General features: G+C 41.5%; 1 protein-coding gene and 1 long non-coding RNA gene across 5 annotated transcripts in view; both read left to right on the top strand.

Annotated features, from left to right (window-relative positions):
* The window catches only part of tncb (tenascin Cb), a 98,871-nt gene that overhangs the window by 35,034 nt on the left and 37,173 nt on the right, over nucleotides 1-26,664 (top strand). Inside the window, exons 1-2 of one of the 4 annotated variants that reach the window (XM_061037354.1) lie at nucleotides 10,959-11,360; nucleotides 25,575-26,140. In XM_061037354.1, coding sequence (XP_060893337.1) covers nucleotides 25,654-26,140 — 487 coding nt within the window. In that variant the 5' untranslated portion in view covers nucleotides 10,959-11,360; nucleotides 25,575-25,653. Of the gene's footprint in view, nucleotides 1-10,958; nucleotides 11,361-25,574; nucleotides 26,141-26,664 lie in introns of those variants that run through there. The other 3 variants (XM_061037356.1, XM_061037357.1, XM_061037355.1) reach the window with 3 other exon arrangements.
* LOC132973773 (uncharacterized) overlaps nucleotides 8,906-26,664 on the top strand; it is a 390,261-nt gene continuing 372,502 nt past the window's right edge. Inside the window, exon 1 of the long non-coding RNA XR_009673072.1 lies at nucleotides 8,906-9,136. This is a non-coding gene — a long non-coding RNA (uncharacterized LOC132973773). The remainder of the gene's footprint in view (nucleotides 9,137-26,664) is intronic.

The following is a 26,664-nucleotide window of genomic DNA, read 5'->3' as shown; positions in this document are numbered from 1 at the left end:
AATTGTGTATGCAGAGGTCATCCTGACTTGACCCCTGCCCTGGGAGTATTTGATCACCTTAATCATCTACAAAGATAACAGCAGTTTGGACATAAGTTTAGAATAAATAGATATAAAACAAAGAACGTTCATTTAGCTTATTTGTGTGTCATTCAGCTCATATTTTAAACTAGTTTTTCAGTTAAAAATATATTCTGCTGCCCTAAACGTGAAATCCTTCTCTCATCACTCAGCAGTAAGTGGCACAAATAAAGGGATGGGCAACCTTCAGACTGTCTGCCTTAAAGCTCTTCATACCAAACGCAGATGAAACCAGAGGCATTTAGTTGTGTTAACTTAGCCTGAATAAGAACTTGTTCTGAATTTAAAGGGCGCTCTCTTCCACCCGGCGCTAAGCTTCTTAGCCTGCAGTGAAGGTAGCTTTCCGATTTTCCACCTGACGCTGTTGTCACTTCTCAGCTCGCGCCAATGTTAGTGCCTAGTTTGTCTTAAAATGAGGCGCACATTCTCTTATACTACCTGTACTTCCTTTATAACAGGGTCAGTAATGAGTACTTAGATACTGTAGTATGCGATGAGTACAATGACATTGATGTTATGAATTCATTACTGTGATAATGACTGTTATGAGTCTTTTCATGAAATGGACTGGAATGAGACAACGAAATTGACTTCACTTTACTTTTTTATTTATTATTAATATTATTATTATTATTATTATTATTATTATTATTATCATTATTATTATTATTATTATTATTATTATTATTATTATTATTATTATCATTATTATTATTATTATTATTATTATTATTATTATTATTATTATTATTATTTAATGGTATTTCCTTATTCTGTACTGTGCCAAAGAATGAAATAAAAAACAAGTTGAAAAAAAGAATTGAGGCGCGCAGGTGGCACGTCCATATCTTGAGGATGCAGAAAGCAGCAAGTATGTCACAGCGCATTTCTGCTTTTTAGAAGGCACATATAAGAAAGATAGGCAGACATATATGAGTTCACAACAGATTCCACTCTACCCCCTACACGCACAGTGATGCATAGCAGAGATCCCATCGCTCACAATTTTGCATTTGCTGATACATTCAAATTGAGTTTTGAATGTCAGCCAAGACAGAGTGACCGATAACAAGCTCTCCACCATCCACGCTTACTCCAAAGCACGTTCAGTCTAGAAGCACACACACACACATGCTCTCATGCAACAGAAAGTTGGAATTGTTAATGAACTCGAAAATATGAGTGCCACCGACAATCGTGCCCACAGATATTAAAACAGACAGTCCTCTGTCCAACATGTACTCATTAGCTAACATGATTCACGCTAATGTCTTTTTGATATTCAGGACACAGAACATATGAAGAATAGATCATGTCAAAACCTGTCGGCATGTATTGACAGTTCAATGATTAAAGGCAGGGTTGGTCATTTTCTCCTGATTTACTTTTTAAGATTTGGGTTGAAATTGTCTTTAGGTCGGGGTTTGAGTGGGTGTAGACGGAGCACTGAGGGAATGCTACTTTCAAAATCATGCTCGTTTTTTGAAAATTACCGACCCTGCCTTTAATTTGAGAAGGCACTGGTGTTGTGGGAATGATTTGGCGAAATGTAACTTCAGTCTCCCGTCAACATATGTCACATAGTTCATACAGTGTGTGTTCATGTGCACAATGAAAGGAGAGACATTACATGAGCCACCAGTGGTTGGTTGGATTCATGATATACCCAAAACACACCTATGGACAATCACGGGACCTAATCCAGCCTTTTCGCACCCTGTATATATATCCTATCCTATATCCTTCTGATCAAGCAGTAGTGTACAGATGTTTAGTTTTTTTGCATCTTTTTGAAACTGCAGCTGCATTGTGAAACAAATATTTCTGCTGTGCTCTTTTAGAAATGCTGACTTGTCAACTTGAAGAAGATAATCTCTACATTTCTTGTGACTTGTCTATTTAGACGTGTTTTTTTTCCTAAATATAAAATCTCAGTGTCAAGCTCTCAGGGCCACCATGGCAAACAGTGATGAGTGTTTGCGCTCTGTGTCAGTGTGCTGAGGAAGCAAGATACAAGACTTTAAATCCTTTTTTCTGCGGCGGAGCAACTTGCTTGTGATAGTGAAATATCAACCCTGGATCCTTGTTGTCAGATTGAATCCTGCAGCTTATGCTGCTGTTATGGTGTGTGGCACAAATCACATCATAGTTAAACCATAAGCTATATTACTGTAGCTCAGGCTTTATAGGCTTGTAGAAATACTCTGAACTCCCCGACATGGTAATCTACAAAGCAATTCAGGCTGACATATGCAGTAGCTGTGTATCTGTCTCCACCTGTGTGGTGTTAAATATGAGCTGGGGTTCAGCTAGGAGACAACGGGTGGGATCTGCCATACTGTTCTATAGGGGCTGCTCTGCAGCTTAAAATAGAAGAGATAAGGACCGAGTCTCAGGAGGCATACATGCTGTTACATATTACAAAATTTAAAAAAAAGTGATGTGGGATGATACATGATCTATGTGGAAATGAGGCGTGCAGAATTGTGAGCTGAAAATGAGGGCTTTCTAGAGATAACTTGGCTCATTCAAAATAGGGTCTGCAGGGTATTACAACCCACCAATAACTAAATAGCATCCTACAGCATGGTGCAGCTATTTTTCATATTAAACAGTTCTCTACCCTAAAGTTCCCTTTTATCTTAAAGCAATCTAAAAGAAAATTCAACAATTACCAGTGAATGAAATGAATTCCCAGAGAAGTCAGGCATGACAAGTGTCTGAACATTTGATCGTTTCAACAACACTGAAAAACTAATGAGCGAAATAAAAAGCTTTACAATAAACCAGCAAAATAATTGCTTCTCCTACTGCTTCAGAGGCTCATCCCTCTCATATCTAGCCTGTTTCTAAACCAGAACTAAGGACATATGAGCAGATCACACAGAACTTTAAGCCTCAGTTATATGTGACACGTTGTTAGACAAAGATCCTCAGTGGCACAGTTCATTAAGATCTGTTATTCTTCCTCTGGCCGCTGAGGTTGGTCGATTCAAAAATATCCCACAAGAAAACAGACAAAGGGCTTTCAGACTTGCAGGAAACTCCTGAAAAGCTCCTGATATTTCCAGGAGGAGCTGCATGTGTGAACGCAAAAAGCCGCATTTTTCACTTGTACGTCACCCGGAGTTTCTCCTGCCAGACCCCTAGTATCTTAACGAGCGAGAACGCAGCAGGATATTATCCGGAGAATTCACCTCTAGCCAATAGGAGGGGGAGAGACATTTCCTGTGACTTGAGCCGGTGGCTTGAGTGTCTGCTTGCAACCGCTACGATCTCTGTGCACGTAATTTAACGGCTGCATGTGTGAACAGCCAGGTCAGGAGAATATCAGGAGCATTCCTCCTGAAATGATCTAGATAGTGTGTATATGTGAAAACAGCTTTGTGAGTTGTGTGATTTTGATAAAGTGGAAACAGAGTCAAATTTTATTTTGCACTATTTGCAAAATAGTGTATGAAATGTGAAATATGAATAAAGTTTGACTTGACTTGACTTCATCTTTACTGTATAATAATAATCATTGAAATGACATGAAAAGCATTTACGAGACGTAGGATCAGACAAAAAAATGCTGTACAGTCATGCACTAATCGGCACACCTGGTCGCCCTAGACCGGCTTATATATCACGATACAGTCTGAAGACCTGGGTTATATTCATGTCATCATGTCTGACAGTTTCTAATGAGCAGTGTGAGCTTGGGTGACTGAAGCAGCTGTCAAACGCAGCCGGAGTCAGTGGAAGAGGGTGCCAACTGTAGCAACACAAAAGGTTTGTGGGAGAATGTTTGTAGGGTCAAAGGTCAGGGACCACAGCACAGAAACAAGGTACTGACGCTGCACTGAGGACGTTTATTGGCCATTAATGCAGACGGACAGCAGTTGTGACTGTGTGTGGTCTGAACAATCAGTGCCCTTGCATGCTCCAAACATCGCAGTTTTGAGAAATAGAAAGTAAACTATTTATTTTCAGGCCACACTCTGCAGAGAATCTCTATTTCACATTTGGAAATATAGTCATTTTCTCTCTTTTCTGAGCACGTTTCAGACTGTGTTCAGCCCGGCTTGTTATTAACTGGAGACAGAGCGGGACAGCTTGACTGACTTTCTTCAGAGGTGAAATACATCGACACAGCGTGTTTACATGCATCATTCTGATGAGTCATGTATTCTATAACCCAAACATTAAAATGACTGCTTGTAGTTTAAGGAGGAGTTTGTTCTTTATCCAGTCTCTCATCTGTTTAAGACTCTGGCTGTCAGTTGCACTTAATTTGTCTTCTTCAGGCATGATGCATTTGATTTAATTTAATGTACAGTATTAAACATAAATGTTGCCATTTGATGATTGTACCAGAGCTAGTTTACATCTGCAGTCCCTCGACATGTCACAAATAAAACATCACATGGTTGGGGTGATGCTAGCCTAGCGGTTAGTGCACCTAACACACACACACACACACACACACACACACACACACACACACACACACACACACACACACACACACACACACACACACACACACACACACACATGCAGTGATATAAGATGAGTGGTTACAGATTTGAGCGTCTTTCAGCAGCATTTTTTAGAATGTTTTTTAGAATTACATTCTTCATATTGTCTGTCAGAGCAAGACCACTCAGTTGTTACTTTCACACAGGAAGCTGACTGCCCAAAGACAGTGCGATGAAAGGATACAGAACCATCTCTGGTGGTTTTTATGGACTCCTCTGAGCCAAAGTTTAAAAAAATGATGTAATGGCGGTGGCGCCTCCGTCATTACGCTTTAAAAATTCCTCTTCAGAAACCAATGGCAGACATCAATGAGATTGCTTCCATGTTTGATAAAGTCTATGGTACAGATGTCTCACTCTACAGAGAAAATACATTTGTTTCTAAAAAAAAAATGTAACACAGATATCCTAACAAGTGACCTCCAGACTTCAGATCGGTGTCTATGACCTCTAAACAATCCCTATTAGACGAGACAATCTCTTTTACAAACATCATGCATATTGCTATTCAAACACATAGACGCTAGAAAATCTAAACAAACGCTTGGTGTCTCTGTGCCTCAGGTCTCATGAAAGCTTCTGCCGGGCCCGTCTTTTCCCTGAGTTATGAATTATGGATCACTGCTAATAGGCAATTTCTCTCTTGTTTAACTTATTGTGGCTTTTTACTGAAGGCAGCCTCGACTTGGACTCACAACCTCAGTGTGCATCACACACATTATACTTCCTATCACTATGTTATTCTATTATTATTGCATTACAGAGGCGGGGGCTTCAGATGTTGAGGGAGGAGGAGGTAGAGCAGGTCTCTGGCCAAGTGACCCTCCCTGAGGACTTAACCCACACTGTCCCACCTCACTGCTGCATAATGGATGAAGGACAGACTTTTGGAGGGTGGTGGGGGGTGGAATAGGAGCGGGGCCCTTATTACCTTGTGATTCATTTTTAATGAGGTAAACAGGTCTTTCCAGGTCACCTGCGAGCTTACACACACCCATCGCGGGTGGTGTGCCTTCCTTATTGCTGCCCGCTTTGACATCCTTCATGGCTGCAGGGGCTCCATAGTATAATTAGGTCTCCCTGTCATTGACAGTAGTTGTCTCTCTTCCCACCGAGTCCCTTCCCTTTCCTTCAAGTGAGACGCCACCAATTACACAGTGGCAAGAAGACCTTATTATAAGCCCTCCAGGCAACCTTTGCCTCACTTTTCCTCTTGCTGCCACTAGATGAAGTTTTGCAGCTGTGTGTGATACACTGTGAATACCAGCGCCGCGATTAAGTTGCTCTGTTTGGTGTCATAATTAATTTCATCGCACTTTGCTGCACATAAACTGGATTTGAAATAGGAATGTTTCACTGAAACCACATTTTAAAGAGAAAAGAAAAAGCTGGTCTGTCAATACCCATTGTTATTTCCAATCTCATACAACACCAGTGCTGTACCATTCAGAGCAAGTAGCAGGTACTTCTCTCTTTTTGCCTGGCATATTATTGTAGCAAATGTCTCCGCCGGTGTATATGTTAAAATGACAGTCGATAAAAGTGAACATTGTTGTTGCTCTAATGGAAATAAAATGGGCTCCCTCAAGCAGACGTCTGGTTCCGGAGCGGCAGAAATTGGATGACAGGCGAGGATGCACGTACGGGATGTCATCTGGGAAATCAAACCTGCTCAGTTCACTTGCTCTGAAAGTCGGTGAACAGGTACGCCTTTGCAAACAGGGAGGCGGGAGAACTCCCACAGCAATTCTCTGCGAAAATCTGGCGAGGCTGTGAAGGAAGGAGAGGGAGAGAAAGAGTGTGACAGGAAGGTGAGAAGAGGAACAGATGGAGGGGATGCAGGGAATCTGCCTTTACAGTCATTTAAAACAGGTGCTATACATAGCCACGCTTTCAACCCATCATCTCATCTAAATGATATCATTACAGCCAGGAGTCATTAAAAAAAGAGCTGTGCCCCCAGACTGTATAGATTTCCTCCCTCTCCCTGGGGAGCACGGATGAAAATGAATTTAAGGCCCCTCAAGTCATTGAATTTGCTTTTTATCGCCCGATAGCCGTGCTACATATGTGCCATTGTGCTGTGTATAGGATTAGAGAGGATCTTTTCTGCCTGACTAGCTACCAGCTCTCAGCGACAAGATGAGAATCCTCTGCTCGGCTTCTCTTCATCTTCTAGACAAAACCCTCAGCACATACCCTTCAGATGTTCACTTTGGAGCTTCACTCACATCCTCATACTGAGTGGCAAAGGGTGGAAAATCACATTTCCTTTAAGGGTTTTCCTCAAATGTTTGACAAAGAAAAATATATGCAGCTTAAAAATGACAAGTTTATCCGGGCATGTATCATCCATACCATCTGCACCTTTCAATGTTGGCTCAAAGGTATCATACATAAAAGAAAAGGTGTGATTGTGAAGGACTTTATCATTCCCCACCATCTTCCACCACCAGCCAGCCCTGTATGATCAGTGCGAGGGGTCATCGTCTGACTTAATGAGTGTCACACCATCCTCCTGGCTGGCTCCCGTTGAGGATCTTTTGATGAGTGTTTCTCTGCCCTTTGAAGTCAGTGTTTTTTCCCCCTCAGAACTTGGGGTCGATATGAGCCATATGGAACAGGAGGCTCCTGAGCTCTTTGTTTGTGTGTTTATTTGAGGCTGTCCTGACTGTTTACATCATATTCTTGAGTGCACAACGGCTGCTAATTGCAACCAGCGTGCATTTGCTTCCCCGAGCTATCTCTAGTATAGAGGTGGTTATGACACAACTGTTTGATCGTCTGTGCCATGGCGCTTCTTGGTGGTCGCTGCCTGAGAAGTTAAACAGATGAGCCTGTTACTTAAAGGCCACTATACACCTAATACATGATCATCTTATATGTTGGACTGACTGTTATCTGTCGGGCAGACAAATTGAGAAAATGGTGATGAGCATTGGTTGCTACAACTATTTGATGTTGTGTGTCTTTAGGGATGATTTCCAATCAGTACATTAACATGCACAGTGAAGGCTTGGTTAGGCCTTTAAACTGGACTACTGTCCTTTTCCCAGAATACAAGCACCAGGGGAGAATTGATTTATGGACAGAAGTATGTTCACCTCCAATACAGTAGATGGCGATATGCTTCAGCTGGTTACTATCGGACCACCATCTGGAAGACCTTGCTAACAAGTGAGCATGTGGTAACCTGGTTGTATGTCCTACAGTAAAAAAAAATAGGACAACTTTACAACTTTTTTGGTACGAATGCGGTGCATGCTATGCACTCTATAGCTAGTGATATCTGAAGGCAGACAACAGCGCAACTTCTGCTATATTACAGCTTTATGTTGTTCCACTTCGGGTTAGGCTTAAAGCCCGGCACAGTGACAGTAGAGCATGCACAGAAGGCCTAGACCAATTTGGGTCCAATTGAGACGCATACATGTAAGTGTAAATGGATCCCCGACTGTATTTTCTAGGTGTGTTAGTCCTAACTGAGAAATTTGACTAAATTCGATTTCAGTCAGTCAAACAAGTTTACATGTAAATTCAAAGTCCATTTTTTAGTTCGACTTAAACAATACATGGGTTTATTCTAAATACATATCCAGTTAATCTAATACATCCAGTTCTGCTGATGTATTGGACCAAAGCAGGGAGCTAAGTTGTTGTACATGCCCACCTGAAAGCTCACTCAAATTTCCCTGCGATTGGAAACAGAGCTGGCCAATCAGAGGAAAGTGGGCATGTGAGGAGGGGGGCCCGAAGCTGAAAGTTTCAGGCAAAGGCTGAAATGAGGGATTTTACTGACGCCGCTATAAGATCAATAAGGAGGTTTTTTAGCTGCACATCTCGCAACGCTTCTCAATAAGTGTCCCAGACTGACGTTATTAATGGTGAAAGTGAGTATAATAGATCTCCTTTAAAAAGAGAAACACCAATTTTCACATAGCAATTGATCCTAAACAGTGGCTGGCAGTTTGTTTGAAGTATGGATAGTTTCAGAGTCAGTGTGCAAACACGATTACAGCAATTTCAGACAAAAGAAAATAGACACTGTGTGCAAAGACCATAATTTTATATTCTATACTATAAAAGAACTTGCTCAAGATCTTCCTCTAAATGTTTAGGATACCGCAGCTTTTTTCTCACCTGTTCATTATGCACGAGTAAAGCATGCGGCTAATTGACCAAAGCAAAAATAATATCCTGTTCATTTTTTGCTTTGAATGGTTAAGACCAATATTAAAGGTCACATATTCTCCTCGTCTTCAACCAGTTAAAAAAAGTCTCAAAGCTCCCCAAAACATGTGTGTGAAGTTTCTTGTTCTAAATCCACTCTGATCCTGTATTTGATAATGTCTATAAACCCCTCTATTTCAGCCCTGCTCAGAACAGGCTGTTTCTGTGTCTGTACCTTTAAATATGTAAATGAGCTGTGTCTGACCACGCCCCCTCTCTGGAAGGGCTTGGGTGGCTCAGGCTTTCTCGCTGTATGCCCTATTGTTGCCAGTGAGAAGGCAGACTCAGAGGGCAGAACAAGGGTTACTGCCCTTTGTGATGTCATGAAGGGAAAATCTCCTGTTTGAGCACACATTTTCTGAAAAGTGGAGCAGGCAAAAGACGTAGAGGATTGGATTTATCTCATAATTGGGGGGTTTGTAGACAGATCAGGGACATATTAGTATTAGATAAACACGATAAAGTGTATTTTACATAATGTGACCTTTCATTATTATTATTATACCAATAATTAAGCTTTCATTTTGATGAGCTTTGTGGATTATAATTTGTTTATATTGACAACTGCGAAGGAGAGAGATCGTCCATGTGTGAACTAAGTTGACTTGTGATGCAGGAGCATTCAGCACCACCTCGTGTCCTTCCTTCGTTGTTTTTTCTAGTCCCAATAGGAAATAATATTATAGTTATGTCATTAGATGTTACTCTCTCACCAGAAGCAGTGACAGTCACTGTGGATGAGTTCGATGAAGGAAAGGTGGACAGACATAGAGTGTGGAGAGACATGAAAGGCATGTGTGCAGCCAATGCTAGTTCATTTAGCCTGGGTCGTGTAAAATGGTCAAGACTTGACATAAGGCATTATGATGACGTCTTAACCTCATTTTAAAAGGGTAACTGATTTAAGGTGTTCAATTGCACTCAAAGATATCCAATATGAAGTTTAAGTAAGGGCAGTGAAGTGTAGGGTGGGCAAATTTAATAAATGGTTGGGTACAGGCAAATAAGGACCACAGATTAACGTCAAGCCTTAATAAAGAGCAACTTAACTTTTTACCCAACTTTCATTTTGGTGCCACATTTGCATCTTTGGTCCAGAAAACCATTTTAGAAACCTTTTCCCCCATAAAATAATGACGGACAAAAGTTTCAGAGTCAGCGTGCAAACACGACTGACTGTTTAGTGCGCTCTGCATCCTCTTCAAACGGTTGGTGACCTTCTTTCTTTCTGAGGAAAAAGTGAAATTAGAAACTAACATGCTAGCTTACTCGCGTGTCAGTCAACTCATCTCACAGCCAGTTTGTAGTGGGACTGGGATCAGACACAAAGTAAATGAAATAAGGAGACAAGCGGTGATACAAATGAATCATTTGTATGAACTTAAAAAAAAAAAGTGTGCCCACATGCAGGCATTCCAACATGTAGATTAACTATACTGGACCATTAGCCTTAAGAGTTATTGATCAGAGTTTCTGAAAAACAAACCTTGAAACGAGCTGTCACTTTAGTTTCAAACCAAACCTTTGACTAATGTGTATCTCTCTGTATCTGCCTGAATCGCACAAGGCGCTAAATTAAGTCTTGAGAACTGTTAAGTTGAATTTTGTGGTGTTTTTATCACAAAGTCACTTTCAGGTGTGATTTAGTTTCTGTACAAAAACAACAAAAAGAGGCTATGACTGAAAGCTCAAAATGACAAGACTTTTGTTTTTCTTTCCACTTAACATGTTTCAGAATGCCATTTTTTAAATTACATTGATATTGTTGTGTTTTTACATGGATCTGTAATCTCATCAGTCTCAGATAAAGCAGAGTTGGTCCCTGATTACTTCTTGCTTTCAAGTTCTTTAATGCTATGTTAATGCAGACACTGCTCATTCATATCTTGTTTTCCATTGGCTTGCCTGCTGAAATTTGCTGCTAATGGTCCAACAACCCCCCCCCCCCCCCCCTCCATCAGCGCCCCCCCTCCCCATTTCCCCTTCCTACTCTCTTTCTCTCAGTCACCCTCTCTCTTTCTTTCCAGCCTTGAGGCGTCCCGTTTCAGCTCCTTTGCTTTCAGTTACAATGCTGTGGAGAGGGTGAATGGGTGGGGGGCATTTAAGAGAGCAGTAGGTGGGAGTGGAGTCTGACCGCAGAGGGTCTACTGTTTAAGAGAAAGGGAATTCTCTCTTTCACTCACTCTCCCCCTCTCTCCTCTCTCTCTCTCTGCTGCTGCTCTTCGTCTCTCTACCTCCGCCAGTCTCACCCTCTCCTCCTCCTTGCTCTCTCTCTCTCTCTCTCTCCCTCTCTGTCTCTCCTCACTGGCTGCACAACATCAGCCGGCTCTCTAGGTAGGCTCGAGTAAACACTCTAAGAGAACAGAGAGGAGAGGGAAGATGACAGAGCTGTCAGCGCTCTGAGAGATACACACTGGTGAGAACATTTGTCAGGGCTGGCTGACGAGGCTCTCTCTCTCTTCAACACTGCTCCTGGTTCTTTTTTTTTTATTAATCAGTGGGAACGCTCTGAGCATTGTGTGTGAGGTAAGTCACTTTCTTTACCTGCATGTCGCCGGAGAGTGTGAATGGGACCAGAATGAATGAGCCAATTGCTTTATCCAATTAAGACATCAGAGACAATTGAATTATTAAGAGCTCAACAACTTATTGACCACATATTCTGAGCCTTCTCTCCACTTATATGAATTGATATTAAAACTTTTTATGCTAATAATTTTCTGCTCAAGTAATCTTTTATGAAATGCACTGTTGGTTCATAACTTAGCTGTACATTCATTCGCAATTCTCTGCCGTGTAGTGATTGTTTAGGCGGCAAAATGTTAAAAGAAAATGGTGGAAAAACTCTAATTACTGAATTTGAAAGATAGAAACAGGACAAAACCTGACATTTGACATTTTTGCTTAATGACCGAATCTAATTAATTAATTAATCAATTAATCATCTGAGGGTTTCCTGGTTGATCCACTGTCTGTGACCGAGCTGGATGCCGTTTTCTCACCTTCAGTGAAGAATGTGGGCAGATTTCAATTAAACGATCATCTCCATTCATCAAAGCAGCCAATTGAATTCATCCTCATGTTTAACAAGCCTAACAGACTGCTTTGAATGTTGCTCTTTACTGCATGCACCTGGATGCCAATTATGTTTTACTGTGAAAGTTTTCCCTCTTGTTGGCAATTTCCTTTTTTAATAGAGCTGGTAAAAAAAAAAAGAAAAAAAGAGAGAGTGATGTGTGCAGAGATGGAAGTCTATGATGAGCTACTGAATTATTCTTGTTGCATTAGAGCAGCTGAGTTTTCATCTGACGGGATAGCAGAGGAGCGATGGGTAGTGTGTCCATGTCCGTCCATGTATTTGTGTGTGTGTGTGTGTGTGTGTGTGTGTGTGTGTACACTGCTCGGAGTAGGTCCAGCTGTACACTTTATGGTTGCCAGCAGACAGTGGGCTTGTGTAACCCAGGAGACAGACAGCTGCTCTGCATTAGATGCTGCTGGTTGGTTCCTCTCCAGCCTACACACTGCTGCCTGTAAACTAGCAGCCTCTCTCTCTCTCTCTCTCTCTCTCTCACACACACACACACACACACACACGCATGCTCGCGCACACACTCTTCATTTCCATGTCCTTCCCAGTCTCCTTTCTTTAGGTCAGTTTGTCTGTCAGTTGTGTCCTACACAGAAGATTGCACAAAGAGAAAAAGGACATGAAGGAGGGGGTTTGTGATGGATTACAGAGAAACTAGTATTCACTGATTATTGTGTTTAAGAGCTGGTTTCATTTTTTGGAGTGCTGCCAATCACTCATTTTTGTGTATTGTCTGACATGGCTATTCAAATGTTTCCTAAAAAAAGATTTTACAAATGATAATTAGCCTGCAGAACCTTTAGAGATTAGCAGCCATTGTCGATACAGCATCTGGTTAAAACTATAATGAAGAATATTTGAAGAGAGATTGAACTGATACTGACTCAACTACACATCTGAAATGTTCCCTAACATAAGAAAACACACTCCTCTGGGTCATACCAGAAGCACTGTATGTATGTAAAGGAGTAAAATGTTGAGTACACTGAATGAGAAGCGGTGCATTTTTTTTACTGTCAATGATCTCAAGTTTGACTTTTTAAATATAAAATGTCCTGGTTCTTCTTCAAAATTGATTTAAAGTCTCAATTAAATCGTTAACCCCGAATGGCATACTTAACTTTGAGCGGGATTCTCCTCTGAAAGCTCTTTATCGTAAGGTAACAGTTCTTTAAGGCAGAGCAAAGCAGGATTTATTACACTGTATACCCCTGAAGCTGTTTGAGGAAAATCATATCCTCATGATAACAGAACCCCTATGTGAGTGTAAGAGGGAGGGAGAAGTGGGTGTGTGTGTGGAGTTATAGGGTGGGCTGTGATGGAGGAGACCCACAGGATACCAGGGTAGCGTCGGCTGGATGGTAATTGTGTATGACGAGGAGATGCTGACACGCTGAAGGAAGGCTGGCTGCGTTTTTGGGAGCTATGAATTCAGGATGACTGAAGGCTTGTTTGAAAGAGTTCTTGTTGATTTTGATTCATTTTCTCAACTTAATGATACATGAACATGTCCCAACACCAGTGTCTCCTCACATACTAAAGAGTCAGTAACACATACTGACTACGCCTGCATGACAGGCATGTTGCCCCATGGTAGGTGGCAGTGGAGGCTTGGTCTATTAATATTTCATGATGCTTTGGCTATGCATATGAGTAGCCACTGACAGTGACACTCGGCATAACGATGAGTGGGAAACAGGCCTTTGTTTGGACAGCTGTTGGCCCCCAATGCTCAATGCCCCCACAAAGCTCTCTGTGAGGGTGACTGTCTTTAACCCCACTTAGCTCCTCCACTGGTGATGGAGAGCAAACAGCAATCATGGGCGTTCAAGACGACTCGTTGCGGTGGAAGACTCAGGAGAGAGTCAGAGATGTTTTGGTTGGATGATAAACGGATGTCATGTATATTTCAGTAAGATCAAAAACTCCCATTGCTGCCTTTACTCCTGACATTGCTCTGTGTTTCCGCTGAAATGTCTTGCTGGCTCTTGATATGATGGTGGTCAAGGAAAGCCAGATTTTCAAATTCATGGCTTAGGTTTTAGATCATTTCACCGTGACTTTGCTTTCCAGCACATATAACCACCTGTGGTCCAGATGGTTCTCAATACCTTGAATAAAGAAATCCAAAAGACACATGGAGGCGAATCTGCCGACTGATTTGTGGGCGCTTCCATCTTGCTATGGCCGCCATTACCACTGTTGCACCTCAGCGTCTGCTGCTGCCTGCTGTCTGTGACAGTAGCATGGATCGTTGGATTAAAAGAGTCACACAGACACTGATGAATGTACCTCAATATATTATACATCGCTGACAACACCAATCTGAATACACAATGGAGGAATATAAAAAAAACTTAAGCATTCACTACTTATTTGTGAAGAAGTGCTGTTATATAGACTGACGTTATTCAACTGCTGCTTTTAATCGTCAAAGAATATTTGTGTTAAATACATTTTCTGTATATTTATTAAGCAGGCATTTTCTTTCCTTTTTCTTTGCCTAAGCAGGTGGTCTGTACAAACTCCCATTGCTGCGTTTTCTCCTGTATTTGCTTTCAGTTACTGGTGAAATGTCTTGCTGCCTCTTGATGTGATGGTGGTCAAGTAAATGCTGCCAGATTGGATCAAATTTTTGGGTATGTTTTTGGATCACTTAGCTGTGACTTTGCCGTCCAGTACAAGCAGCTCTTTCCTGATGATGCTGACTAGCAGAGGAGCGTCACATACTGTAACTTAGCTAAATTTTGATTGGTGCTCATGATGGATTATGTTGTAACATAATATAACAATATAACAATTAGTAGTCTAGTAATCCAGTAGTCTTGAAACAACATGTATTATCTCATTTGGATGTTGCATTGGTGCCATACAAATAAAGATTGATTGATTGATTGATATACAAGATCCTTGAACAACTGAACAACTAATACCATCTACAGGTCTGTCAGAGAGCAAAAAACACTCATAGTCATAAAATTCATGTGTCGATCCACCTCTGAAGAATATCTTAGACCGCTGCACGGCCAGTGAATGTGTCTAAAGTGTCCACTCTCAAACACTTAGTGTCTTGTGCACTCATATTTTTGATCTGTTAGAGGAACTGAGAACTCCAAAAGTTCTCCCTGATGTCTTTTACATTGTTGTTAAAAGTCAAGTTACACAGAAAGAAATGGTAAAAGTAGAAAACTGTTCACAACAACCTACACCATCTGCCGCCACAGTAATTGCTGCTTGTCAACGTCCGGGTCTCCCCCCTGGAATTTGTCTTCAGCCCATTGAAAGAGAGGTAATGTTTAGAGAGAGGGAGTGAGATGTGAAGTTTTTACAGATTAGTCATCATTGTCTTAAGTTCAGATATCAAAACACATTTTTATAAAGATTGATGATTAAGGTTGAATCCTTCTGATTTGAAATTTCATTACGTACTTACAGCAGGTGAAATAATTTGCTTGGTTATGAAATACCTGCAAAATTAGTTTAATTCAAGGGCGCCAGTAGCAAGTGGTTAGTCTGTGCACCCCATTTAGGGAGGCCCTACATGTCATTCCCCACTTTCTCTTTCCCTGATTTCTGACTCTATCCACTGTGGTATCTCTAAATAAGAGCATACAAAAAGCCCCAAAATAAACCTTAAAAAAGGTAGTTTAATTCTATTCAGCATCGATTGTGCCTTAGTAAATGTCGGCACACTTACAATAGGTTGGTAAATATTTTGTCACTGTAAGCAAGTTAGCATTCTGATAGCATTTGGCTCAAAGCAGCCTAGAAATAAGTATAGTGCAACAAATCTGTCTTTATTGTGGACCCTTAACGTTGATGTTTTTTAAACATTTGGGATCCAAACCGTTTCACAAATTAGAATTGTGTGAACACGCTTTGCCACTTATTACTGCAGAAGCAACCATAGAAATCAGGGATCATGCTTTTGAATATTGGAAATCTTGTTGATTTATGTTGTGATTTTCAGTCTAAAGTTTAACCTACCAAGATGTTGTTCTGCTGTGCCTATTTTATTCAACTCTCCTCTACGAGGACATCTCACTGCTACTCAGTCACTGAGTTACCCGGGTACTGAGGGGAGTCCTTTCCACAAGGGTAGAGGCTAAATTCTTCTAGTGTATTTCAAAATAGTCGAACAATAATCCAACCCTAACCCTAAATTAGCTTATCTTTGAAAGATGTGGTTATGAGAGGGAAATAATATTTCCCTAACTCTCAAATTCTTGGGATTTAGGGATTACATAAATTATTAGTGTGCTATTTTTCGTTCTGGCATTGTGCTCTTAAAATTGCTTATAAGATCGGGATTTAGCATCAATCCCACCAAAGTCACCATAGTATTTTCCCCTGTCCCACTCAGATGAGTCATTACCACAGAACTCAGACCCCTCTTTAGGATATCCTCAGTTTTAAGCATCCCAGATGGTTTTAAAGAATCTGTGACGGGAAAGGAGTGGAAGTCTTGGAGCTGTGGGATCCGGGATGCCTTTGTATTGCCCAGCCCTCCATTGGTGGCATCCAATAGATGAGCACATGTGGTAGACTCTTTGCTCTGACACTTTGCCTCCACCAGTGACCTTGCACATTGGAATGCATGAGCCATAATGTTCTTGGAACAAGATGGGGGCCCTTTTGAGAGGGACAGACAATTTAAATTGGGGAAAATGGTTAAAAACGGGGAAGCCAATGAAGAGCCGCCACCGGGGCCGGGGGTCATTAAGCTCATACAAGTGTCTGAATGGAAGGCACTCCCAATTTGGACACGCAACACGCTTCAGGCTTTCATCACAGACAAGGACAAACAGATGTCCGGGTACCACAGCCAACATGCTTCAATGTCTAGTGGAGAGAAAAAAAATCCTGTTTGAATGGAAGTAACCAATAAACCTCCTTTGTAAAGTGCTGAAATATGCAGTCTTTCAGACAACCATTCCAACCTTCTCGCATGTTCACTCAGCAGTTTAAAACCTCCTCCTTCAGTGGAAGACAGATAAAAAAAAAAAAAACTCTAGAGCTCTGGATCACTGACTTTGTTCATTCATGGAAATTTTCACTCTGATTATTTCTATCTGACTAATCAGATTGAGAAAACGCTCACAAAAAATGACATCATGCAAAATCAGCTGGCCAAAAGCTCTAAGAGATTAAGTCATTGTGCTCTCACCTCAGCTGATAACCTGAGAGGAAAGGTGTTAGTTACATGGTAAGTTTAGACAGCAACCTGGAATTGACATCAACACCTCATGACGACACAGGCAGCTGACAGGTACAAGACACATTTTTATAAGTAGTTGTTGCAATGCAGTGTGAAAGCTGAGGACAGGAAGTAGAACGGTGGGTCACACGATTACCAGCGTCGGGAGAAAACAGCAGGTGTATGTGTAGCAAATGCTGCGCATGAGGCTTCCAAGCTTTCACACCACCCAGGGGTTAGGCCAATAAACAGTAGGTCACAAGCACCCAGCATGTTAAAAAGCTCATGAACAATGAGTAGCGTCCAACCTCTCCATCTGGACCCAACAAGCACAGCAGCATAAGAGGGAGGCAGCACGGGACACAAGCAATAAATAATATTGATGGGCGTCACGGCACGCCGCCAGTTAAATGCAATGAAATCTAAATTGAGACACAACTGTCTGCTGTACGATTGACCCCTTTCGATCAACATTTATTTTCTCCGTATCTCAGTGTCAAAGTCGGAAATTGGTTTTGCTTGAGGAAATATCGTTTTTTGGGGCAGAATCAGTCAGAGATGTCAGCTCTGCCTCCAAATCACTCCGGCGGTTCTGTGAGAGCGATACAGCTCAGCCTTGGCAGAGTGTTTTCTCCCAGTATCTAGATAAGTGCTTCTGCAGGAATCCTAGATCCAGCCTCCCTGTCTGTCTTATCAGCCATGAACACACTAACCCCCACCACTCCCCCACTATCTGTGTCATCAGATCCAATGGGGTCACAGCGGAGAGCCAATGAGGGCAGGCTTGGGTTGATGAAACCCGTCTTCTTTTCATCCATCAAAAAAAGAGAAAAGAATCTCGTTTCTGTTTAGCAAGTCAAATTGTTGTTTTTTTACCATTTGGAAAAAAAGGACAAAGTGTTGAAGTGCAAATGTTATTATAATACTCTTCTGATTTTGTGACGGTGCCTTTAGTTGGTGTGAGAAGAGATGAAGACATTATTCCAAAAAGAATAGAACCTTTGTGTTATATGGTTCAAACATACATGTATATTTACTCTCATCAATGAGAAGTGAAAAAATGTCAAATCACTCAAATTTCATCTTAAGTGAAAAATACCTGTAAGTCTATGGGGCTGCGCTAAGCAATTGTCCTTAAGAAGTATGAATCTTCATTTTTTAAATTTGTCCAGTGGTTTCTTTGCACCCTTATTTAAAAAAAAAAATCTTTCTGTTAAATGGAAAAAGTATCTGATTTTCTTCCCAGCCTGTTTCATGATATCCACACTTCCACTTTAGGAAAACCATCTCTTATTCAAAGCTTGTAAGTCCAGTATTCATTTCTAACTAGTCTCAGTCTTTGTTCTGTTCAGTGCTGGGAAGGAAGTGTACTGAGGGTTTGTCGGAGCTGTCTCACTGAGCACAGCAGCTGCTACTGACAATAAGGTTGACTAAAGTGAGTGTAAACTTTAAACAGTTTGGAACTTGAATCATCTAATTTAATTAAATAGCTATAATTTAGAAAAGTCAAATCATGTTGTTTTGAAGAATCCTTGAAAGTATTGGTTGAGAAAAAAAGCCTCCCTTGGAAAGTGTGTTTATTGATGACTAACTGTCACATGTTTGTTTTAAACATAACAGTTCAAGGCATAATATGCAACATTTTAAACATCATTATAGCAGATATCAAACATATTCAAACTAAATGTTTTGTTGAGTAAGGCCTTTCGAAAAAAGAGTGAAGTCAAACTCCCTCTGGGCTTGTTGTTCTTGGCTCTGTATTCATAGGGGGCGGGATGTTGCTTTCTTCAGCTTTTTTATGATTCGCTCAGAGGCTCAAACATGTTTCATTCATGTGAACCCCCCCTCCCCCCGTCAAACTGCTAGCCCTGCCAACACCTGGAGAAGCAGGGACAGCCCCGCCCACTCAGGGACGCTTTCAGTTGAGGCATTAAGATGGAGTTTCCTTGCAAGAGTACAATTCAAGGAGACCCAACAGGCTTTCCAAACTAAATAAACTAACTAGATAAAATGCTTTTCCTGGTTTAAATACTTCAAAGAAATAAGAACGGAATCACACTTTATTGTTAAGTCAGCCACCTTAACAACAAGCGCCCAGCGCGTCAACTACCGTTGTACAAAAAACCTGAATGGAGTAAGATCATCTTTGGTCTCTGTGAGATCCAACAGCAGCTCAAGATGCTGTCGGACGCTCCATTCAGATCAGACCCCACGAGTCGGGCTGCATGTGACCTGCGGAAACATAACTTTTCTCCATTTCATCTCACCGTGTCTGTATCAAACAGGTAACAGGTAACAGCTGGTGGTTACATAACGATGCTGTAGTCAGTTACTGCAAAACAAACTCCATTACAGAGCGCTGTGTTCGGTTACTGGATGTAACTCCAGTTCTATCTGTATGTGAGTAGCTCTCTGACGGGCTTCGCTATTGGTTTGGTTACAAATACTGTTTTTGAAATGATGCAACTTTTCATATTACGGTCATTAGAACAACTCATCACCTGACTGCCACAGCACATCAAGACTTTCCAAGAAAAATCTATGAAGCTGGTTCCATTACTTTGGAAATGAGAGATGTTTGAGCTCAGATCGTATCTTTTATGGCCATTCATGTTGCTCTGTGAAGCGTGCGCTGACTCGCTGAACCCAACTTGCCCTAGAAGTATCCATCTGTCAGACGGGACAGAAGCTGGACCATTTATTTTTTTAGAGGGAAGACTGAGAGGAGGGTCGTCTTTCCCCAATGAGCTGTGTACTAACTAGGGATATGTGCGTCTAATTTACTAATGGCCTGTGTCCACAGACAGATTTTTTTTTTTTTGGCGTCCAGAACACTAATACACCCTCAGGGTTAGCTGTTTTTTTACTCTGCGCTCACAGTGCTCTCGACTGAAATAAGATCAACTATTGCAACAGCGTGACGCTTGTCAATGTCACTTCTTCCTCACCGACCAATCAAAATCAAGACTTCTGATCAACTTCTGATATCAGCTTTTTCAACAACATGACTTGTGTTACCTGCTCAGTTATTTCCCTTACATGAAATTGCCTCTTGGTATTGTTTTCTAGCCCTCGTAGCAACCTTTAAGTGGGCACTTTATTGCTTCACTCTGAGATGGAGGTTGTGTTTAGGTCAGCACAAACCTCTGGCCTTTCAGAGTGTGAACTATAAAATTTGAAAAACCTTTTCTCTGAGCAGCAGCAAAAACCGAACCATTGATCGCACATCGGCAGTCAACTCAAGCTATGCCTCTTCCTGGAAATTCATTTCTGTGTTTGATGATGATAACTCACGGCCATAGTGCTGTCCTCAGCAACTCGCTATCTCACTGGCAACGACCTTGATGGAGATACACGATCCAAATCAATACTCACCTGCACTAGCTCAGGACATATGTGGCAGGTTTCATTTTCCCTGCAGGCAGGTTGATTGTGATAAATATGTTTATCAGCAGGTTTCATTGACAAAATAGTGAGTGAGTGTATGAGACTGAGGCCCATTTCCCTTATTATTTCCCTTTTCTTTGAGTGTTTCAAGGTGAAAATAGCCCCAGACAACAACCCTTCATTGAGTCCTTATTCCAGCGACCCACATTTGGATTCTGTACCGAAGAAGGCAAGCTGAGTTTTTGTCATGGATGACCTACAAAATTAAGCAAGCTTGATAAATTCTTCAGAATTGAAAAGAAAGCATGTGCATCCTATCAGACCTGTTTAACATACAGTCCTGGGACTTGAGTTGTAGTTGTAGCCATTGAATATTTACAGCTTTTACACACCAAGTGGGCCAAGCTGCTTCATTATTCAGTTTGTTTGTTGTCGAGTTATCAGACGGATGGTGCGTTGTCTGTTCACACTGCTGCGATTATCCACCGACGGTTGGCTAATCTTTCTTCTCCCTTCATAAAACACACTCAATGCACCTCCATGCTGGATCGCTTTAAATAACCCACCACACGTTGCCGTTGTACAGCCTGATAACACTTGCCGTCTTTGTGCCAAATCGAATTGCTTTTTCTCTTTAGAACAGCGACACAGATAACCGGTGCTGAACGCCTGCAGACTGAGAGTTTTTCTTTCTGATTTATCTTGGACCCGCCATATGGTAGACTCAGCAAAGGTGAACCGCAGTGACGATTATGTTTGTCAGCCCGGGGCGTTGGCTGAGTTTGAAAGAAACCCAGACTTCTGTGCATGATGTGTTCAAACCACCAAACGCAGAAAGTCTGCTCATCAACCTCTCACCCAACCAAAATGAAAGATGTGAGGAAATATGTAGAAATGGACAAAGTAATCATCATTTGGGTATTTATATTTCCACTGAAAAATAGCTTGGAACAAAATCGATGCTTAGTGATAGACATGTTAGGCCTGGGGTATACATTAGCTTATGAACTGGACTGTCCTGGTTTTCTCTCCTGGTTCTTGGCTTGCCAAACGTGGAACAGAAGCTTAAAACACTTGTTCTTCTTAGAAGGTTTTCAGCTGCCTCAGCTGGTTAGAGGGGAAATGGTTTTTAAATTATACTAATGGGAAAATCAGGTCTGTAAGAGCAGTTACGTATGTTATGTAAAGAGACTGCTTGTAAATGACGGACTTCACTGTTTCAACCTGCCTGTAGACCTGAAGAGCCATCGGGCCTGAACTATGTGTGTTTTTTTACATACTTTAACAGGGTTTTTTGTGTTTTAGTAGTTTACATGTTTGTTTGTTTTTCCATTTCCATGTGGATCAACCAATCACTTTCTCTGTGGCTCAGATTCTAAGGTTGGATTGTTGGGTTTTGGGAGTCACCGAGTCGTTCACATGTATTTTCAGAAAACCATATTTTTAAGAATTAGGTAGAGCTATAAGGTCACACAATATTACCTTTGCTTTTGATTTAACACCTTGACTGTTATTGTTTTGTGTTTTTTTCTTCTTTTTTTTACATATTGTACACTGTGTTATTGAGAGACATGCATGCTTCTCACACACATAGGCCCAAACACGCACATGCACATTCAGGACCTGTGAACATGCAGTAATGGTGAGATGTCAGAGCGGGGCTGCTACACAAGGAGCATGCCTTGCTCAAGGTCAACTCGGTAGTACTCAGGAAGTGACCTGGCACCTCTCCAGCAACCAGAACAACTTCCATATTTTGGCCCGCATCGGGACTTGAACTGGCAACCCCCTGATTCCCAACTTATTATCATCTCTTTTTTAAATTAGGGTTTGTTGAGATCAGGGTTATAGGGTTATGGTGAAGGTTTTTTCTTTCATTATCATGACTATTCTCTTGAATCCTTAACCAACTATACAATCAGATTAGTTTAACACTACAGCAAGAGAGGTTTTTAAATGGTCCCAAAATTCATCTAGTGAGAGAGTGTCAAGCTCTTCACTGTATAAGGAATAAGAAGTTTTTCCCAATAGCACTTGTTCACATCAGGTTTACTTGATGTCTCTTGCACCAAATGTATGTGTGCTAGTAACATTACCTTGGTATAATTCTACTCACATTCAACCACAAGGCATGCTACAAGCTTTGTTGCTGTTTGAGAAGCTAACTATAGACCGAAACCAAGTAAGAAAGTAACAAAGCAGCAGCAGTCAGATTGTATCAAGCCCTTGTCTACAGTGCCAGCTACCAGCTGCATTAGCATAGAGCCAGGGCCACAGGGTGCTCATGAAGAAAGTCCAAACCCATGGATCAGCTCTGTGTTTCTCAGGATCACACTCAGATTCATGTTTATATTGAAGAATAGCGGATTGCAGATAAGAGGCGAAAGATTCCAAATCAGACTCTTCCTCCAACTCTGTAGAAGTGTCTTTTCTTTATCTATTTTTGAATTAAGCTGAGTTTTGCCAGAGCCACAGATTCTCACACAAAGGCCTGCTTTGGTCTCTCAGGGTTGCCTCGCTCAGAGGTCCATGTGGAGAGCAGCCAGCCTTCAGAGTGAGAAAGCCAACCAACCGCCCAGAACTAAAACCTAAGCAGCAACTCAAAGCAATTTTCTGGCTATTTTGTTGATTTAATCCCTAGTTTGTGAAGCTTGAGCACAGCAGTGTGACTGTATTGGTGTGCGTGTGTGTGTCGGAGGGGTGGGATAGGGGGCGGAGGGTTGTTGTCGGACCCCTGAGGGCCCAGATCCTCAGCGCTCCCATCAGCAAGCTACATTAGCACTTTTACAGTCTACCCATCATGGAGGCGCTCATCCCTGCCTGTCTAATCAGAGGGCTGGGGAGAGCTTGGTGGTGGGGGGGTTGATGTGAAGCCGTGGGATCCCTGCAAGCTGAGCTCATCTGTCAGCTTGCCTAATCACATGTCAGGCCGGGATGAGGAGACCAAGTACCTCTTCCTGGAATATTACCTGCTGACAGGCAGCCTCCCTTTTCCTGCCATATGGAAATGGACAGCAAAGATGCCCTGTTTTTTTATGCATCAACATCAGTGTGAATAAGTCAGGTGTAGCAGAGAAAATTAAACTCCTTCATACATATTCCACCGCAGGGGTTAAATACTGTATGTGTGCCTGCAGTCGTGGATTTTCACGTCTGTTTATTCAGACATTTTTTGGTTGGCTGCTTGAAGCCAATGTTAACCTTTAAGTCAGCCAAAGCACACAGTGGTTTTATAAGAAGTAGGAAATGATCGGTGTCAGCACCTCTGAAAAAGGTAAGGTAAAGTGGAATTATATAAGATCAGACCGAGCCAGATGCTGGAAAAAACGTTTCCCTCAGTTTGGTTTCAATTTTGACAAGAGCTTACTTAATGTTTCTCATAATTAGATAATACAAAATACTCCTTAAAATACTATGTGTAGCAGACCCAAATTATGCAAGAAGCAACGACAGTTCTTGAACTACCTGCTCACTATATTAAAGATAAAGAAAAGCAAAAACAAACATCAGGTTTTAAGGTTGCAACAACGTCAGCACGTTTTCCTTGCAGACCTTTTAAAACAATAATGACAAGCAGGGTAAACGCAATAAGAATCATGTTACAGAAATAAAAGAAACCCAGTGGCTGTAAAGAGAAAGGACTAGGAATGCTGACTATTCAGTTTGCGAAGTTTGTACAGACCTCTGGACTTTATGGCAAGCCTTCAGATGCTCTAACCATTCATGGGTATTATTCTTTCGACCTCGGTTGTGGTCTTGCCTGCAAAGAAAAAAACGAAGGTTTCAGCATGCAGGTGTTGCTGAGGTTGTCTGTGGCAACACAACGTGGTTAGCAACAGAAAGCATCAGTTGTGCTCCTGCAGTAACCGCAGTTCTTGGTCTTTGGAGAAATTGTGTAATGAATGTGCAATGTCATTAGTGAGCGTCTCCTCCACTGAGAGTGTTAGAGCTACGATGAATTATCACAGCAGCAACAGGATGTGAGTGGTCTTTTGTTAGGATGAACACAATACGTTGATTGCTTTTCAGTCGGATACTATAATACTTCACAATATTTCACTCTAAGTATGGTATCTAGCAGTGGCATTATTTTTTTCAGTGGGGGCTGGATCAAGTTCTCAGTTGCACATAAAAAAATGGCTTACTGGATTAGCCTCACTTGCATCTCTCAATTGCTTTAAGAGATGCAATTGAAGTTAGTTTCTCAGCATCTCTGCAGTCTGTAAAGCAACGACTTTGTCTCAGTGGTAGAGTCTGTCCTCTGTCAACCACAAGGTTGGGGGTTTGATCCCCAGCTCCTGAAGGTACATGTCCTATGTGTCCCTGGGCAAGACACTTAACCCCAAGTTGCTCCTGCTACTTTGTCAGCGGTGTTTGAATGGATTAGTTTATGCTGATGGCTACTTTACATAGCAGCCTCTGCCATCAGTGTGTGAATGTGTTGGTGTGACCAGAAGTGTAAAGCAGTTTGAGTAGTCAGAAGATTAGAAAAGCTCAATACGCGCTAAAGTCAATTTAGTCCATTTAACAATTGTGTCAATGTTAAAAAGTTGGTGGCCTGTGGGCTTAATGAATTTAGCCCAAAAGATCAGAATAACAAGTGGCATGCCATGACACCTTTCAGTCATTTAAACTAAAGAAGTAAATTGTAGATGATGCTGCAGTATGCGCTGTAAAAAAGAAACCCATTTAGTACTTGTTTTCCTTTTCACTATTAGGTTTGGTTGCTTCTCTAGGTTCCACAAAAGTGTAAAAAAAAAATCTGTTGTCAGTTATTTGAACAATCATTTTTTCATCTTCGTTGTATGAGAAAGGGAGTGCTTAGCCCTGCAAGCCCATTCATACAAGCAATCCCTGGTTCCCACTGTGGATGTATATGTGTGGTGGGATTGTGCTGATGAATCTATCCCAATTGGCAAGAACAACCAACTAAAGAGAATATCACACATGATTCTGCATGGCTTACTTTGTTTATGTGTATGTTTCACATAAAGAAAGGAGTTATATGTCTGGGAAGTAAATGCCTCATTTTATTTTATCCCTCTGTCTTTCTTTTGATTCACTCAAGGACTTAAAAGGAACCCCTTTTGACACCTGAATAGACTATTCTGCACAGCAGTCAGAAGCTGCACTACCAGGGTATCATCATGTGGATGAAGAGCTTGCTCTTAGGCTGCCTGACCATTGGACTGCTGCTCGAGCTCTCCAATGCTGGTCTGGTAAAAAAGATAATCCGCCACCGTAGAGAGGCTCTAATCCCCAAGAAAACCCAGGAGAACCTCACCCTACCCCACCCGGACCAGCCGGTAGTATTTAACCATGTCTACAACATCAACGTGCCCACAACTTCCCTCTGCACCGTGGACCTCGACTCCCCAGGAGGCTCTGAAGTCGAACACAAGAGCGCTCCAATGGATATGCAGAACACTGAGCACATTGAGCACACAGAGGATGGAGATAATCAGATTGTTTTTACACACCGCATCAGTATACCCAAGCAAGCATGTGGGTGTGAAAACCAGCTGCCAGACATCAAGGATATCCTGAACAGGCTGGAGATGCTGGAGTCGGAGCTGTCTAGTCTGAGAGAGCAGTGCAGCAGTGGGTCCAGCTGCTGTGGGGCTCCAGTTACAGGTAAGTCTATACCTGTACTCTATATGTTGTACAGTCATTAAATGTCTTACAATGGTGGTGTATTTACAGTTTAAAATGCATGTAGTGGACTCAGGTGTAATGTATTTCTAAAGTGCCTCAAGCAAACTGTGTTTGAAAGCAGAAAGGTCAGGAATAATATTATTTTTCAAATAAGGGAAAATACTGCAAAGATTACAAAATGGGGATGTAATATATATTCCATATTTTTCTGGAATTCCATATTTTTCCAACCTGAATAGTTGACCTGTGAGCCTTTAATTATCCATGTGCTTACCACACATAGACTTTTTTTTAGTTGAAAGACCCAAGTTTATTTGCCAACCATTTTTGCTTTTCCTTTTAACCGAACAAGATCACAATCTAAAATCAATAAAGAAACGGAAGATCTCTCCGGGCTCTGTTTTCTCACGCATGTTTGGAGTAGCGTCTGATAGGCTGCATGCTCTTAAGTTGATCAGAGAGAAAGAGATGTGTGCTGCTGTTATTTCCTTCCTTTAATGGAT

This window comes from Labrus mixtus, chromosome 5 (genome assembly GCF_963584025.1).
Source record: "Labrus mixtus chromosome 5, fLabMix1.1, whole genome shotgun sequence".
NCBI classification, from domain to species: domain Eukaryota; kingdom Metazoa; phylum Chordata; class Actinopteri; order Labriformes; family Labridae; genus Labrus; species Labrus mixtus.
This window is presented reverse-complemented; position numbering and strand designations above follow the sequence as displayed.